General features: G+C 33.0%; 3 protein-coding genes across 3 annotated transcripts; 2 read left to right on the plus strand and 1 right to left on the minus strand.

Moving 5' to 3' along the window:
• Positions 1–1,359: 1,359 nt before the first annotated feature.
• LOC107193304 lies at positions 1,360–2,862 on the minus strand. Its single transcript, XM_015582709.1, has 5 exons — positions 2,790–2,862; positions 2,393–2,670; positions 2,212–2,324; positions 1,594–1,732; positions 1,360–1,473 (listed from the first exon to the last, which is right to left on the minus strand). Exons 1-5 carry the CDS (start codon positions 2,826–2,828, stop codon positions 1,374–1,376), a joined length of 669 nt encoding a protein of 222 aa, XP_015438195.1. The 5' UTR covers positions 2,829–2,862; the 3' UTR covers positions 1,360–1,373.
• Positions 2,863–3,909: 1,047 nt separating this feature from the next.
• Positions 3,910–4,601, plus strand: LOC107193305. The gene is made up of 3 exons (XM_015582710.1): positions 3,910–4,088; positions 4,191–4,268; positions 4,472–4,601. Exons 1-3 carry the CDS (start codon positions 3,910–3,912, stop codon positions 4,524–4,526), a joined length of 312 nt encoding a protein of 103 aa, XP_015438196.1. The 3' UTR covers positions 4,527–4,601.
• A 1,428-nt stretch (positions 4,602–6,029) lies between these two features.
• LOC107191502 (twinkle protein, mitochondrial) lies at positions 6,030–8,245 on the plus strand. Its single transcript, XM_015580568.1, has 7 exons — positions 6,030–6,177; positions 6,249–6,481; positions 6,552–7,236; positions 7,299–7,543; positions 7,613–7,713; positions 7,776–7,995; positions 8,066–8,245. The coding sequence occupies exons 1-7, from the start codon at positions 6,030–6,032 to the stop codon at positions 8,243–8,245; spliced, it is 1,812 nt and encodes a 603-aa protein (XP_015436054.1).
• The last annotated feature ends 7,183 nt before the right edge of the window (positions 8,246–15,428 follow it).

Genomic DNA, 15,428 nt, shown 5'->3' on the forward strand with positions numbered 1-15,428 from the left:
CAGTTTATAAATCGAATATTCGAATAGAGGAAGTATTTTCCAGAGGTATTTAGTAAGTGCGAGATCGTTTATTCAACGAATAGGTAGTTTCATTTTCGATTTCTTTATTTCGTAACGGTCTTATAACTGCGACGAATTTTATTCGAATGTAAACAAAACCGTCTTTTACTCGTTGGATCGATTACTTGGAATAAATTTAATCGACAGAATATGAACAAGCTCAATGGTATTCGTCCCGGATGGAAAATAGTTTGCAATTATTAAACACTAGAAGCATGCAATTTTTTAATCCTATCGTGATAAGAAATTTCGTCGATTCTATTTACGAAAATACACCAGGTATCTTGATGTAAATATATCGATTACATCAATTTTTATAATTAAACATTGAATGGATTCAAAGATATAGAACCCTTTCAATAATAATCGATACACTCGTATATCTTTGTTCAAGATAAAAATGATCAACAACAGACAAAACAATAGCTAAGCCAAAAAAATGCAAGTAAGAAAGAAGACAAAAATGAGGTACACAGATTACAATTCTTGAGAGCAAATTTTATGACAAACCAAAGAATTTCGCAGAGAAAAAAATATCAATACCAGAAAAGAAGTAGAACGAATTCGTAACAGTCTACTGCAAGATGGTACATATGCTCCCAAGGGGAATAAATAACGTGAAAGATACTGAGCCCCGTTTCAATTGTGCGTCAGAAACTGAAGCCAACTATTAGGTGTGCGTCTACGCACACTGGAGAACCTAAATATAAGTCATCGTGCCGACTCAATTGCCAATAGGGGAATGTAGCAAATACCGAACAGCAATTATTGACCAGCTAACGTATGGTAAGTATAGAGAACGGGTGGCGGCTACACTCTTATGAAAGGGACGTGAAGTTCTATTGGGCACGTCAAGGTGATGACAGGATGACACCATAATTGTCACAATGGTCTATGTTAAATTGTGAGCTTGTATTCCATACTCTGTCACCTGAATCCGAACAAAAAGGCCGTTCGAAATGTTAACGATAGTACTCGTGTTTCAATTCGTAACAGTATAGATGTATAGTATATTCTAATTTTCAAAATAAATATTTTATTTCTTTATACTTCTTATGCATCGCTCTATGTCACAGATATATTGTGCACTTCAGAGATGAGCGTACACAGTGCTCCAATAATTCTTACAACCTATACACGAACAAAGCACGATCGATCGGAAAGAGCCACTGAAGCACAGTGTCCCAAATGCATTTTAAAAAATATCGCTTTATGTTTAAGATTTATTTTTTATAATGTAGTGCATTGTATATGTACATCATATCGAAATACTGTAAACATCTATAGCTACCAAACACGCGTTGCCATCACCTTTAACTCCAAACATTTTCTTCTTTATTTTCGGGAACGAAAGTCGTATCTTCCATAAATTCATTATTTTGCTTTGGTCTCTCTCGAGCCATAGGCCTATAACTAAAAATCATATTTTATATTATAGAATTTGATATAAATTATATAGTTTCATGTAATGACATCAAGTTTAATTGATTCGTGCTTTTCTAGCTTCGTTTAAATGCTCGAATTAATTCGTACCTTTGTCGTCCTTCATTCAACATTGCTCTACTCTGTCGTCGTAAATCATCGTAAGTTATACGTTCTTTTAAGTTAATTGGTTTCTCTGTGGCAAGTTCCTCGTTATAGCTATTGTAACTTGTATCGATGAATTGATTACCTTAAAACAAATTTAGTGAACAAAGTAGGGCTTGCGTATCTATTGCAAGTAAAATATCTCTGCTGCTTTTAGGAGTAGGGTAAATTGTCTTTGTTGGTGTTATTAAATTCGAAAGAGTGATGCATTTTTTATTACACAAGACTCATTTTTCTACATAGTATTATAGAGCACTGTATGACAAATTCAGGAAGCTATACTTTTATAGCCTTGAAATTTCATTGAAAGTAAAAAATTACACATTTGCCAGCTTCTTATGTAACAAAACCTACAGATGGCTTTGAAATCTCAAAAGATATGACTTTCAGAAAGGTGTTCTATCAATCACAATATACATCTTCTTGAATCAAATAATTCCACCAAAAACAATGTAGCCTACTAATAAAAGTATTAGAGATATTTTACATGCTACAGATCAACGAACCACCATGTATGTGTACAATGATTACAAATACTTTTGATTATTTATCTTATGTACTTACTATCGTCATTTGAATGTCTGTCATAATTGCTCCAGGTTTGTTCCTCGTTCAAATTATCAACAAATTCTTGTGTTAACTCTTTTGGCTGAACAAAACTACCTTCCATAGCCTTTCTGAACTCATACTAGATTACTTTATGAAAATGTAAGTTAGGTATATGATCACAAAGAATATGTAATACCTGTGTCTATGAAGTTTTGCATCTTCTATTATTTTTGCTATTTCAGGTAAATGTTTTTGTACACAATGGAAAGAATATGTTACTTTTCCTACAATATATCCAGATAATCCAGCAAAGGTAGTCATAATGGTTCCCGTTGTTCCAAGTTTATACTTTTTGGATATAAAATAACTCACTGCTGCAAATCCTAAACCAAGAGGAAGACCAGAATTGTACAGAGCTTCAGTCTTCATACACTTATCAAAATTTGCTCTCCTATCCAGTGGCAAATTCTTAATCTGCAATTTAATGGTGATTTCCAAATCTTGTTCTAAATGATTTTATGCTTACGCTACTCGGAATATAGCATGGCTACTGGTATCACTCTAATAATGTATATAGTTGGCTGTTAATTTACCATCTCTAATAGATCTAGTTGATTTAATCTTGGATCCATTTTGAAAGTCAAACACGTCTATGGTAAAAGACAAATTATTCACAAATGCTGAATTTTATGTAGAATAACAATATTTGCTACCAGACGAACCAGACTCAGTATTGCTTAGTATACCGAGTTATTGTGAATGGACATGCAACACTAACACCACCATTGCATAAAACTAGAACTACTTCCATGAAATCCTAAAGACTAAGGACCATTTATGTTATGCTTTCAAATATCCTTTTTCTTCGAACGAAACATGCAGTTAAAACAAAATAAATAAATAATATCAAAATGAAATTACTGTAACCATTATATTTACATGTATGTACTTGTTCAATTAAAACTATTGCACTATGAAACTGTATAGTGTTAACTACGCATTTTTAACAATTATTTTAATTCAATACAATCATACAAAGAAGTTGTCAGTTTAAATATCAAATAGTAATCATAAATTAAAAAATAATTACTTATTTATTTTAGTAATTTAAAAATAGTACTTCAATGTTCACATAATTCTCGTTCAAAATGCGTACGTATATGTGCGTCTTATCTTACGAAGAACTTTATTCACACCTACGTGTTAACTTAATAAGTATGGAAGCTTATATCATATTGCATGTCGCAACAAAATATTCCATGTGCCTTATTCCATTTATCCATACATTAAATCCACTATTGTAAAATTACATTATTTATCTAAAAAAGTGACAATTATAGTGGAATATAGTATTGTATGTATGCTTGTTTACTGTTATTTCTAAAAATAGTTAGAATTTAATATTTCGCTATTTTTCAAATACTAATAGCCCACAAATTCATTTTACACCCTTTTTTTAATAAATATTCTTATAATTATTAAACATTATGTTCTATCTTTCCTTCTGTTCTTGCATCTGCTTTTAGAATATTTTGTGTAGATTGTTTACTACGACTTCTCTTGGTAAATTTTCCACCTTCACTTGTGAACAAGATGAAAATGTATATGACAACATATGTTATGACTATAAGTTAGAAAGGGGGAATAGTGCTAATGAAGCAGACCGTCTGCTATAAAAGTATAGCCACATGGGAATAGGAAGTAGTATTGAAAATGTTGTGTAACAGTGAAATTGAACAAAATTTTAAAACATCTCAAGTATTTTACTCAATATTATTATTATTTTGTATATCTGTGCAATTAAGTGTAACAATACCTGTATCTAATGAAGACTATAGTACAATTGCAACAGTAACTCATAATTCAATAAATGATTCTAATGCTGATAATCTGTAAGAAAATTTGATAAACCAAAAACTTTTATAGCATCGGCTGTTCCTTATATGTAGTACTTACTAATTTACCTAGAATAAACTACTTCTTTGTTATTACAGATATGTCATAAAAGCAGTGGTATATGAAATTGGTATTTTAACAGATGCCAATGATACAAATGATGACGTTACAGAAAGGTAATGTAGAAAAAATTATTTTGTTAAGCTATAAATTCATGTGTTGGAATAAGAAATTCTGTAATTTAAGTGACGTATAATTCTTATAATCTCCTGATAATAGTATTGAACAAAAATTACTTGACATTTAATCATAAATCATTTAATAAGCTTAAGATATATATTTCGTATGAATATATATTACCGTTATATTTTGTCCATAGGCAAGATGTTAAAATTTCATTCTACAATCCTCCAAATAAGAGCGATGCATCCTAAAATGAAAAAGAAATGCGCATATCTCAGAATAATTCGGAATGTAAAATAACCTCAAATTTCTGAATTGAAAGCATATTTATTTTATTATGATATATAATGTTACAATACATGATATAATATGAAATAAATAAATATTTTTAAGTAACTTAAGTTTTATACTTGCAACTCCTCTCCACGTATCTGTACAATAAAGGTTTAAAATAATGGCACCATTATTTTAGATCGGTATATAAAGTATTTTAAATAAATTTTAGTTATCCAACAACCCGAAAAAACATTTTATATATATACCATTATTGTAGGGATGGTGTGTAAAATCACTAACAATAATTTATCACAGTGATCACAGAATCACGATCATGGTCGTGATTTTTGTGATCGTGATTTTATTTTCAAAAAATTTTTTCACTGTGATTTTAATTCGTGATCTTTAAAGAAGCACATACTCAATATGATTTGAAAATGAATTACATTAATATTTGCGTTTTGAAAAATCAGTAGGAAAAATTAAATTATAACAGAATGATTTGCTATAATTACACAACATACATTGTTGATTAGAATTCATAATTATTAATTTATTCATTATTTTTCATTGTTCCTCATTATTCCTTTACTTTATACGATGTAACTAGTATTTTTATTTATATATAATTAATATGAAATATACAGGTTATGTGAGGTGTGCAAAGAACTGTTGTTATATTCTTGACCAATCAGAGACGATCATGAAAAATCACGAATCACTGTAAAAAATCATCGCGATTGGGAACGAATGTGATCGAATCACTCGTGATTTACAAGTAGCAGTTTACGCCATCTCTAATGTAAATGAAGAGCTAGGCTGTTCCACTCCACGAGATGTCTACCCATGTTCAAGAAAACACGTGTATGCCGAACGAAGTTGTTATGAAATCAACAATGAATGCAAAAATTGAAATTGTTTAAACTTTCGCCAGTTTATGGTACTTTTTATATGTACAGAACATTGTATTCAAAACATGTCAGTCAGTAATATAAATATGAAACATTGAATAATGTTAGATTTCATTGATACTATGTATAAAAGCCGGTTATTTGTATCTGTATCTAAACGGCATAAAGAATATGTAACTCCCGTGTCTATCAAATGTTAAAAAATTGTACATTTAGTCATTATTGTTGTGAAATTAAAAAATATTGCAAATAGAAATTTATATTTGTAAATGTGTTCTTAATTTATTGTAATAAATTTCGGTATGTACAAATGTTTGCAATCTGTTGTTTATAAATTTGTGAGAGATGTACATCACAGAATTTTCTGTTTGAAAGTGACATGAGAAAAAAAACACCAATGTAATGCTATAATTATAATTTTTTATTTAGAAAATTTGAAGTAATTAGTTAATTTCATATTTCAAAATGTGGTTAACATTATTTACACGTATTTGCACTCAAGAAAGAAAGCATCAATTTACAAGTTTCATTGGTAAACAGTGTTTTCATAAAGAAAGTGACAAGACTATGTTTAATAGATCTGTCTTGAATTTGAAACAATTATTTAAACAAAAATGTCTACCCGTATTAGATGGGTATACGTGTATTATATCAGATTGTCTCATATGCAACAATGCAAAACAAGAATCCAAACTTTATGTAAATAAGACAACAGGTATGTATTGGTTTGAAAAGATATAAGAATAGTTCTACATGATAATGTAAGATTAACAACTATAATTGTAGGATTTTTCATGTGCGATAAATGTAAATACTCTGGGTCTTGGGATGTGCTTGAAAAATTTTTCTCAATACAGAAATCAAGTGAGAAACTAAAAGAACTTGATGTATGGAAAGCAAATTTACAGCTGGAAAACGATTTTAATAAAGATTGGAAACAAATGGTGAAAAATTGTCACACAATGAAAGATTTAAGTACAGAGGAATATAAAAGTCTGCTCATCAATTTTTCACTTCCGGTAAAGAAATTAAGTAGAGCATTAAATTTTGTATGTATATTAATATTCTAAAATACAATCTATTTTGCAGGAAGTTTTACAAGAAGATATGAGCCAGTTACAATGCATTTACGAAAAAACATCCAACATATTGCACTTTCCATTAATAGGTTTAAATAATTCTATTGTTGGATATAAATCCCTTACAATAGGATCGGAGCTAGAGCAAACAGTTCCTGCTATTGGGGTTAGTGGTTGTATTAAGTACAAACAACAGAACAGTAAAAATGATAATACTGCTGTGGTTGTAGGAACGATGCAGGACTTGCTAGCTTTGGTATCACAGAAATCAGCAAACCTGATTCTCTGTTTGCCATACAATTTGAAAAGTCTACCTCAACAGTTATTACCTTATATGGAATCCTTCAAGAAGTTGATTTTATGGTTTGGGAATGATGAAATAAGTTGGTATACTGCCAGGCAATTTGCAAAAAAGTTAAATGAAAAACGATGCTATTTCGTGAGGCCAACGGATTTACAGCCTGAACCAAAGTTAGCAAACGATGTGGGTTACGACCTAAAGAGTATTCTTCAAAACGCACAATCTATGTGGCATAAAAGTATAACTACCTTTCAACAATTAAGAGAGGAAGTGTTCAGCGATTTACTAAACACTGACAAAGTACAAGGTGTGAAATGGAAAAGATATCCAGCTCTAAATAAGATACTGAAGGGTCACAGGAGAGGAGAATTTACAATTCTAACAGGATCAACAGGTAATATGGTATTTTTGAAGCACATTTTCAAAGTAAAAATTCTGAATACAGTCTTTTATCAGGATGTGGCAAGACAACATTTATGAGCGAGTATTCTTTGGATTTAGCGATGCAAGGTGTCAATACTTTATGGGGCAGTTTTGAAATAAGGAATGCTCGATTAGCAAGAACAATGTTGCAACAAATGGCGAGAGTACCATTGGATGAAAATATTCAACACTTTGATTCGTATGCAGACAACTTTGAAAAATTACCAATTTATTTTATGACATTTCATGGTCAGCAAAGTATTAAAGTAGTCATGGATGTAGGTATACGCAAGATTGTATTATCCAATTGTTAAAGAAGCAAAAATCCAATAGTATCTTTATTGCAGGCAGTTGAACACGCAACTTATGTCCATGACATAGCTCATGTAATAATTGACAATGTTCAATTTATGATGGGAACATCGGAGGACCATAAACACATGGACAGGTATTGAAACATGTAGAGCTTTGCAATACTCTTGTATGTAACATAATATTACGATGTTCTAGATTCTGGAAACAGGATGATATAATTTCAAAATTCAGAAATTTTGCTACTAAATATAACTGCCACGTAACTGCGATAATACATCCAAGAAAAGAACGCATTGAAGAAGAATTAACAACTTCGTCGATTTTTGGAAGCGCTAAAGCAAGTCAAGAAGCAGATAACGTACTTATTATTCAAGATAAAAGACTGAGTAGTATTCGAGGCAAAAAATATTTGCAAGTATGTTACCGATTTATTAAATTGCTGTACATCATGGAATTACTGATTATGAAAATTTTGTGTTCCTTAGGTAGCTAAAAATAGATATAGCGGCGATTTAGGTATCATGACGTTAGACTTTGAAAAATCAAGTCTCAGTTATTCCCCGAAAATGAAACCAAAAACTGAGAGTACAGATAAAGAAAAAACCGTAAAGAAGGAGGAGACAATAAAATACTCAGATACTTTGGATATAGAAGAAAATGTTTAAAATATAGTATAAATATTTTGTTAAATGTTTTATGTACAATTACCGAAGGAAGACATAACAGTGATATTTTTTAATTGAAAAATAAACATTGTATTTTTTAAAATGCTACTATTTCATTAGTAAACATTACGCAATTGTACCGACTGTGAAAATAATTTTCCACTCTATTCCAACAGCACGAATGTTAGCCGAAACTGTAGTGAGTATATGTATGTTGTATCACAGACGAGGTATAGAATAGACTTATCATCTTATGGGACTTTGTGTCTCATGTTCTGAAATACCGATCGTGCAAACAGTCAGAGATTTCTTGCTGCCCTCTAAGTTATGAGAACAGTGAATTCGTAAATTACAATAGAAACCCAATAATTGAGAGTCCGTAATTGATCACTAGGAATTCCTCTTGCTACAACATATCCATCGCACGTGCGCGCACCTCACTCTGACGACTAGCAAGGAAGTAACGGAATACATACGGGTCGCATTTAACTCGTATATTTTTCATCAGAGAATGTGAGCGGTGTATATAATATTGTTTTAATAAAATGTGTCAATACTCAATAACTTTTGCGAATAAACGTTTTTCATACCTCTAAAAAGAACGGAGATAGTAAGGTGATCGCATAAATGAACGGACGATCGTTGGGAAAAGCGCGCGGATGATTGGAGTCCGTTAATTGATCATTTTTCTTATTCTATTTTTTTATCAGTTATGCCTCGTCTGTGGTGGTGCAGCTAGTCAGTACAGAAACTAACAACAAGAATCAATTGATCAAAATGAGCAAGATCGCAGCCAATTAGCTCATATTATTTGCTATATAATCCGTCAACTTGTAGGTGATTATAGTTGTCAATTATATACCAAATAATGATTGCCCAGGTCTCACCACGTGGAGGTTGCTGCGAATGGAGACCCAAGGAGGATAGATGGAATCACAAGTTGCACATCTATTCTCCTTGTACAAATAATTTAACAATAAATAATAATAATTCAAAATGACAACTTAATAATAATTCATAAATGTATACAATTTACATTCAACAACTTAAACTAAACGGAACGCAGAAACTAATGTTCAAACAACGCCATGGGCACATGCCCCCCCCCACTCCGTCCACGGACGAAAAAAGTCGGTTTTGCACTACGTTAGAAGAAAAAAATAGGACTTTGCCCCCACCCCCTTCCTGAAAGAACAAAATTACATTACCTCCCCCTAACTGATAAATTGGCTACGCCTATGAACAGCAGTTATTTTTTAAACCCATTCGGCTTCATAACAATCTGCGGGTGATGACAAACCTTCATATACTGATCTTTGTTTTATGTTTTATGTCGCTTTGACGCAAAAAACTACCCGTCGCGAAATGACTTCTTGTACATGTCTGTCATGTCTCATACATCAGTCAAAAGACACTACTTAATTTTTATTTCTGTCTTCGAGAAACGTGATAGTACGTATTTCTGATCTAATTCAATGTCAATGATGCTTCACGAATATTCGTGTTTGTTTAAAAATATCAATGAAGACAAATAATAATCTTAAACTACTTCACAGTAAACTGGTATATTATGTACTGTATTTAAATAGTAAATAAATTTACGTTATATGAATTTCGTTATTTATCTACAAATGGCGGTATAACTGCTGAAAATAATAATTAGCACACTAACGGGTGAAATAAAATTTTATTAACATACTAAACATTAATCTAAAAATCATAAAAATTAACACTAATACCAAAGGTGTCCAAATGCCGCCCACGAGCTACAAACAATTACGTGTTTCGCCTCGTAGGTATCCCCGACTACGGACCTCAAATTGACTCGAGCGAGTCAATCCAAGTCCCATAGTGAGGGTACCTCCGGAGGAAGAAAATGCTGCACGCAAGTAGTAGATGGACAACTCTGGGCCTGCCCTTTTTAATGGACAGAATACAAATACTCATTCCTTCTGAGTATATACGTCTACCATACAAATATGTTTATACATAATACATGCTGGTGAAACACAGTAGTACCTTCCCTGCATTTAACGCTCACACTCCATTAAAGTGGTCGTGAGTACACGCCAGTACGTCTCATTACTCTACCCGTGTACGTAACCGTATGCGTTCTTTGCCAATGGCAACGAAAACACCGGCCACGATAACTGGAAATCGCAATGCACTTTTCAATGGTCATACATGCACAACGTGTTAAATTATTCCATAACACGCGGTTTTTCACTAGGGCGTGCATATCGATGCACAGGTGACATAACTTAATACGCCTTCTTTTTATGCACCGATACTTTATTGCGATTCCCAATACACGTGTTCCACTATTTCATGGAACTTGCAAATACGAATGATACCTTTGTGTCTCGCGACACTGGTTCCGGGATTGAAACGTGCTGTCGCGTCTCGTGGTATTGCGCTAACTGCTACACATGCCTATCCAGGAAGGCACCACCACGTTTTCCTCTCTATCATAAACATACCGGTGTGGTTTCTGTTTTTTCTACTTTATATTCGAATATACCGACGAGACTTATTTGCACACATTAATGATTTCAATATTATTTTTATCAGCTGACCGTTATTTATAGGCCATTGCGAATTTTCTTACGTATTTCTATTTATGTTATTCTAGTTATGTTATTGTATTATTTAACTTTCTCTATATAGAGCTATTTCATTCTATATTCATAAATGATATCTGACTAATGTATTGAAATGTGTACACTGAAGTGACTACTATACAATTATTGTATACATTATCTCCAAATTACTGCATTTTCTAGTGAAATGAATAACGTACTACCACGATACATACTCAATTAATAAAGAAATAACAATTGTTTAAATAATAAAAAATTACATTGCCACACCCCCCTGATTGATAACCTGGCTACGCCCATGAATAACGCAGTTATTTTTTAAACCCGTTTGGCTCCATGACAATCTGCGGATGATGATACCTTCATATACTGATCTTCGGGTGAAGAAAAATTTTCATATGATGATTTCTGAAGCAGAAATTGGGAGGATTATGACAAAACATTTTTATAGATTATAAACAATTCATTCAGATGAACATGTAGCTTGATTCCAAGATGATCCCTGAAAGAGAAACTCAATGGACAATATCATATCAGTGGACAGTTAATAATTTATAATAATTTAGCGAGCATTAATTCAATCCTAGGATGATTTCTGGAACAGAAATATGAGAGAACATACATATATAACATACAATAAGAATAGAAGAACATAACAATACATTTTTATCGACATTTTAATTCAATAATTTAAAATTTGAACCCACGAGGATTCCTGAAACAGAAACTACAACAATTAGAAACATAAATCAAATTTCTTGAGATTGTTGACTCTTCATGTTCGCAAACAGGGATTCAGTGTAGAAAATTTTTGTAAATAATCTGAAACAAAAAATTAATCCTTTGGATTAAAAGCTGAAAAAGAAGGGATTAGTACGCATAAAGGACAAGGAAGTGTCAGACATTTTTATCGAGTATACAAAAAATAAAAAAATTAATTTACTAGAAAAGTTGTTAACCGACTGAATTTAAAATTCAATACGACTCTGTGCAAAAATCGAACAAGAATAAATTTTGGAGAATCCAAAAACACTAACTTTTTATACAATTAACTTTATCGACTAACTGATGACTGTATCTTTTTCGTGTGTCAAAGTACAAATCAAGAAACAATCGTATCTTACTATATCGAAATTTAAATTGTTTTCGTACAGAGATAGTATCAGTAAATTGAGAGTGACTTTAGTTGAAAATTTGATATCAATATGAAGGATCGAATTGCATTTGCATATTTTTTCAGCTGCAAGTTTTTCATCAGTTATCATATTCAGCAACAGTCCCGAAGAAACTTTGATTTTCGCAGAGATATTCCAAAAATTTACAAAAATGAACACTATTTTGATATCAATGGCTTTTGCAAATTACGCATAACGATTCAAGAATTGATACATCACCAACTCTAACAACGAATAGTCACTTCTACGGAGTCTAATTAAAATTTAATTACAAATTAATTTTAATTTTTATGTGTCAATAATTAATCAAATCTATCATCATTGTCGATACATAGATTTTTTAATGTGTATTACAAATTGTAACGAACATTTGCAGAATTATTAAAAATAGAACATTTTGTTTAGTAACATAAATATTCTTATCAACAGTATTTTCAACGTAAACACTTGGTGCACAATACTCAATAATAATAATTCAATACAATAACAACAAAAGTAGAAAAGCAGCAGCCACAATAGGGCGATAAACAAGTAAAAAATAGCAGCCACAATAGGGCACTGAACAAGTAAAAAATAGCAGCCACAATAGGGCGCTAAACAAGTAAAAAGTAGCAGCCATAATAGGGCGCTAAACAAGTAAAAAATAGCAGCCACAATAAGGCTTTAAACAAGTAAAAAATAGCAGCCACAATAGTGCGCTAAACAGGTAAAAAATAGCAGCCACAATAGGGCACTAAACAAGTAAAAAGTAGCAGCCATAATAGGGCGCTAAACGAGTAAAAAATAGCAGCCACAATAGGGCGCTAAACAAGTAAAAAGTAGCAGCCATAATAGGGCGCTAAACAAGTAAAAAATAGCAGCCACAATAGTGCGCTAAACAGGCAACACTAAAACAAACCCGATCAATCTATATCGCAACACTAATTCAACAAAAGAAAACGACTATTTGAAACAATCAATTTTGTGAGTTCAATTCAACAAGACTTTAATTTAAATAAAAAGTATAAGCAATCGCGCTCAGTCATTTTCGCAACACTACCCTGAAAATAAAGAAATGATCTTAATGCAAACACGATCTCATCATTCGCAACACTATTCTTTAAACAACTAAAAAGATCAATATTTAGAATTTACAAGACTAATGCAACCCGTGATTTAGTCTCATCCGCAACACTAATTCAATCCGCGATTTTGCCCAATATTGCTGGTCGTTGGGCCCATATGACGGCCAATATACAAACTACTGCTACAACTACAGGCGAGTACAGTGAAAATATATGTATATAGTAATGACTCCACATCCGAAGATGCAGAGTCATTCGTTGCTGCCCTCTTGAGTACACAGTTTGTGCTGGGCCTCTTCTTTTTTTCGGCGGACCGCCCACCTGAAACCCTCATACTGCTCGGTTGTGGACAACCAACAGAACTCCAAGTCTGTATGATTGTACCACAAGTGCAATCGAGCAGGTCGTTCGTTTCGATAATCCTATCCTTCCGACCGCGACCGCGACGACGACCCCCTTGGGGTTCGCCGAATTTGAAGAATCGAAATCGAAATCGGAAGCAGACAGCATGCTCCGTCTGGTCCAGTTTCGAATCGACGCTACAAATTATCCCGGTAGCAGGACTATCACGCGAAACCTACGCGAGCCTACCCGAGCCTACCCAATCCGAGAATGTGATAGCCTGCCCCGGCCCCTACCTACTTACAGTCTACTCGCACACATTCACACACCAGAAAGTATGCTACCTGCCTACCTAGCTATATTTTTTAAAAAGAATTTGGCAAAAGACAGATTCTATTCACTCTCACCAACACACAACACTCCACGGTTCTCAAGCATGCGCCCGGGTGCAAATCAACAGGACCCCTAGAGAGGACGTCCCGGGACGCCTCCGACACCCGAACGTGATATTCAACTTGCACACTCTAATGTACGTACCATTTTCCTGAAATCGACTGGCAAAGCCTAGCACCCATTGCGAAAATAGAAACATTTTTAAGCAATGTATATATGTATACTTTGTATACTTTATATCGATTACATGTTAATTTTCTCGTCTGATAGCGAGGTACTTTAAACCGGTACATATTCCATGGAAATTTAATTATAGACATTGTATACAGTAATGGAATATGTACGACCGATACCGGAAATTGTGAGAAATGGTTCCAAGGAACAATTACAGATGAAATGATAATTGATAAAAATGTAACCGACGCAATTCCACTGCCTAAACACACACGCACACATAAGTGGAAAATACGTCGTGCACAGTAAGCTAACGCATTGCCAGTCGCATAGACATGTTATTATTATATGAAATGAAGTCATCGTTCCCCGTTGCTCTCGCCCAGCCAAGTAGCACCTGGGCACGTGACAGGGTTCGAGCAACGAACACGGAATAATTATCCTGAAAATCCTGATTAAAACAATTATTACTTTTTGCTCTTATAACGGGCTATTTCTCTTTGATTCTTTTTCATTTCATTTTGCAATAAAAGTGAGTCGACTTTGTATTAATAAAAATTGAAAATCAAAGATAGACTATTTATTAATATTATAGAATTTAGTTATCAAGACTCTGCGATAAGATAAATGACTACGTATTGAACAAGCCTCGGGTGATCTCATCATCAAAGCCAATGGAAGACGTAACATAAGTGCAACAGACATGTTACTTTGATGCAGAAATCTACCCATCGCGAAATGCCTTCTTGTACATGGTCTGTAATACCATATTTATCCAGTACGTTACGGTCTGGCTTAATCCATGTGTATCAAAATACACTACTTACTTTTTATTTCTGTCGTCGAGTAACGTGGTAGTACGTATTTGTGATATAATTTAGTATACATTGCTAATGTACAATTGTAGATACATTATTAAAAATATCAATGAAGCACATATTAATCTTAAATTTCTTCATAGTAAACTGATATACATACATATTATGCATATAGGTACTGTATTCAAATAGTAAATAAATTTAAGTTATTTTCCTTTGCGTTATTTGTCTTCAAATGACGGTATAACTGTTGAAAATAATAATTAACTCACTAACGGGTGAAATAAAATTTTATTAACATACTAAACATTAATCTAAAAATCATAAAAATTAACTCTAATACCAAAGGTGTTCAAATGCCACCCACGAGCCACAAGCAATTACAAGCTTCCCCTCGTATGTTTCCCAGACTACCGACCTCAAATTGACTCGAGCGAGTCAATCCAAGTTCCATAGTGAGGGTACCTCCGGAGAGGAAGAATGCTGCGCATAAGTAGTATATGGACACCCCTGGGCCTGTCCTTCTTAAAGGACAGGATATAAATACTCATTCTTTCTGAGTATATACGTCTACCACACAAATATGTTTGTGGAACACAATACATGCTGGTGAAACA

Source organism: Dufourea novaeangliae, unplaced genomic scaffold, assembly GCF_001272555.1.
Source record: "Dufourea novaeangliae isolate 0120121106 unplaced genomic scaffold, ASM127255v1 scaffold7, whole genome shotgun sequence".
NCBI lineage: Eukaryota > Metazoa > Arthropoda > Insecta > Hymenoptera > Halictidae > Dufourea > Dufourea novaeangliae.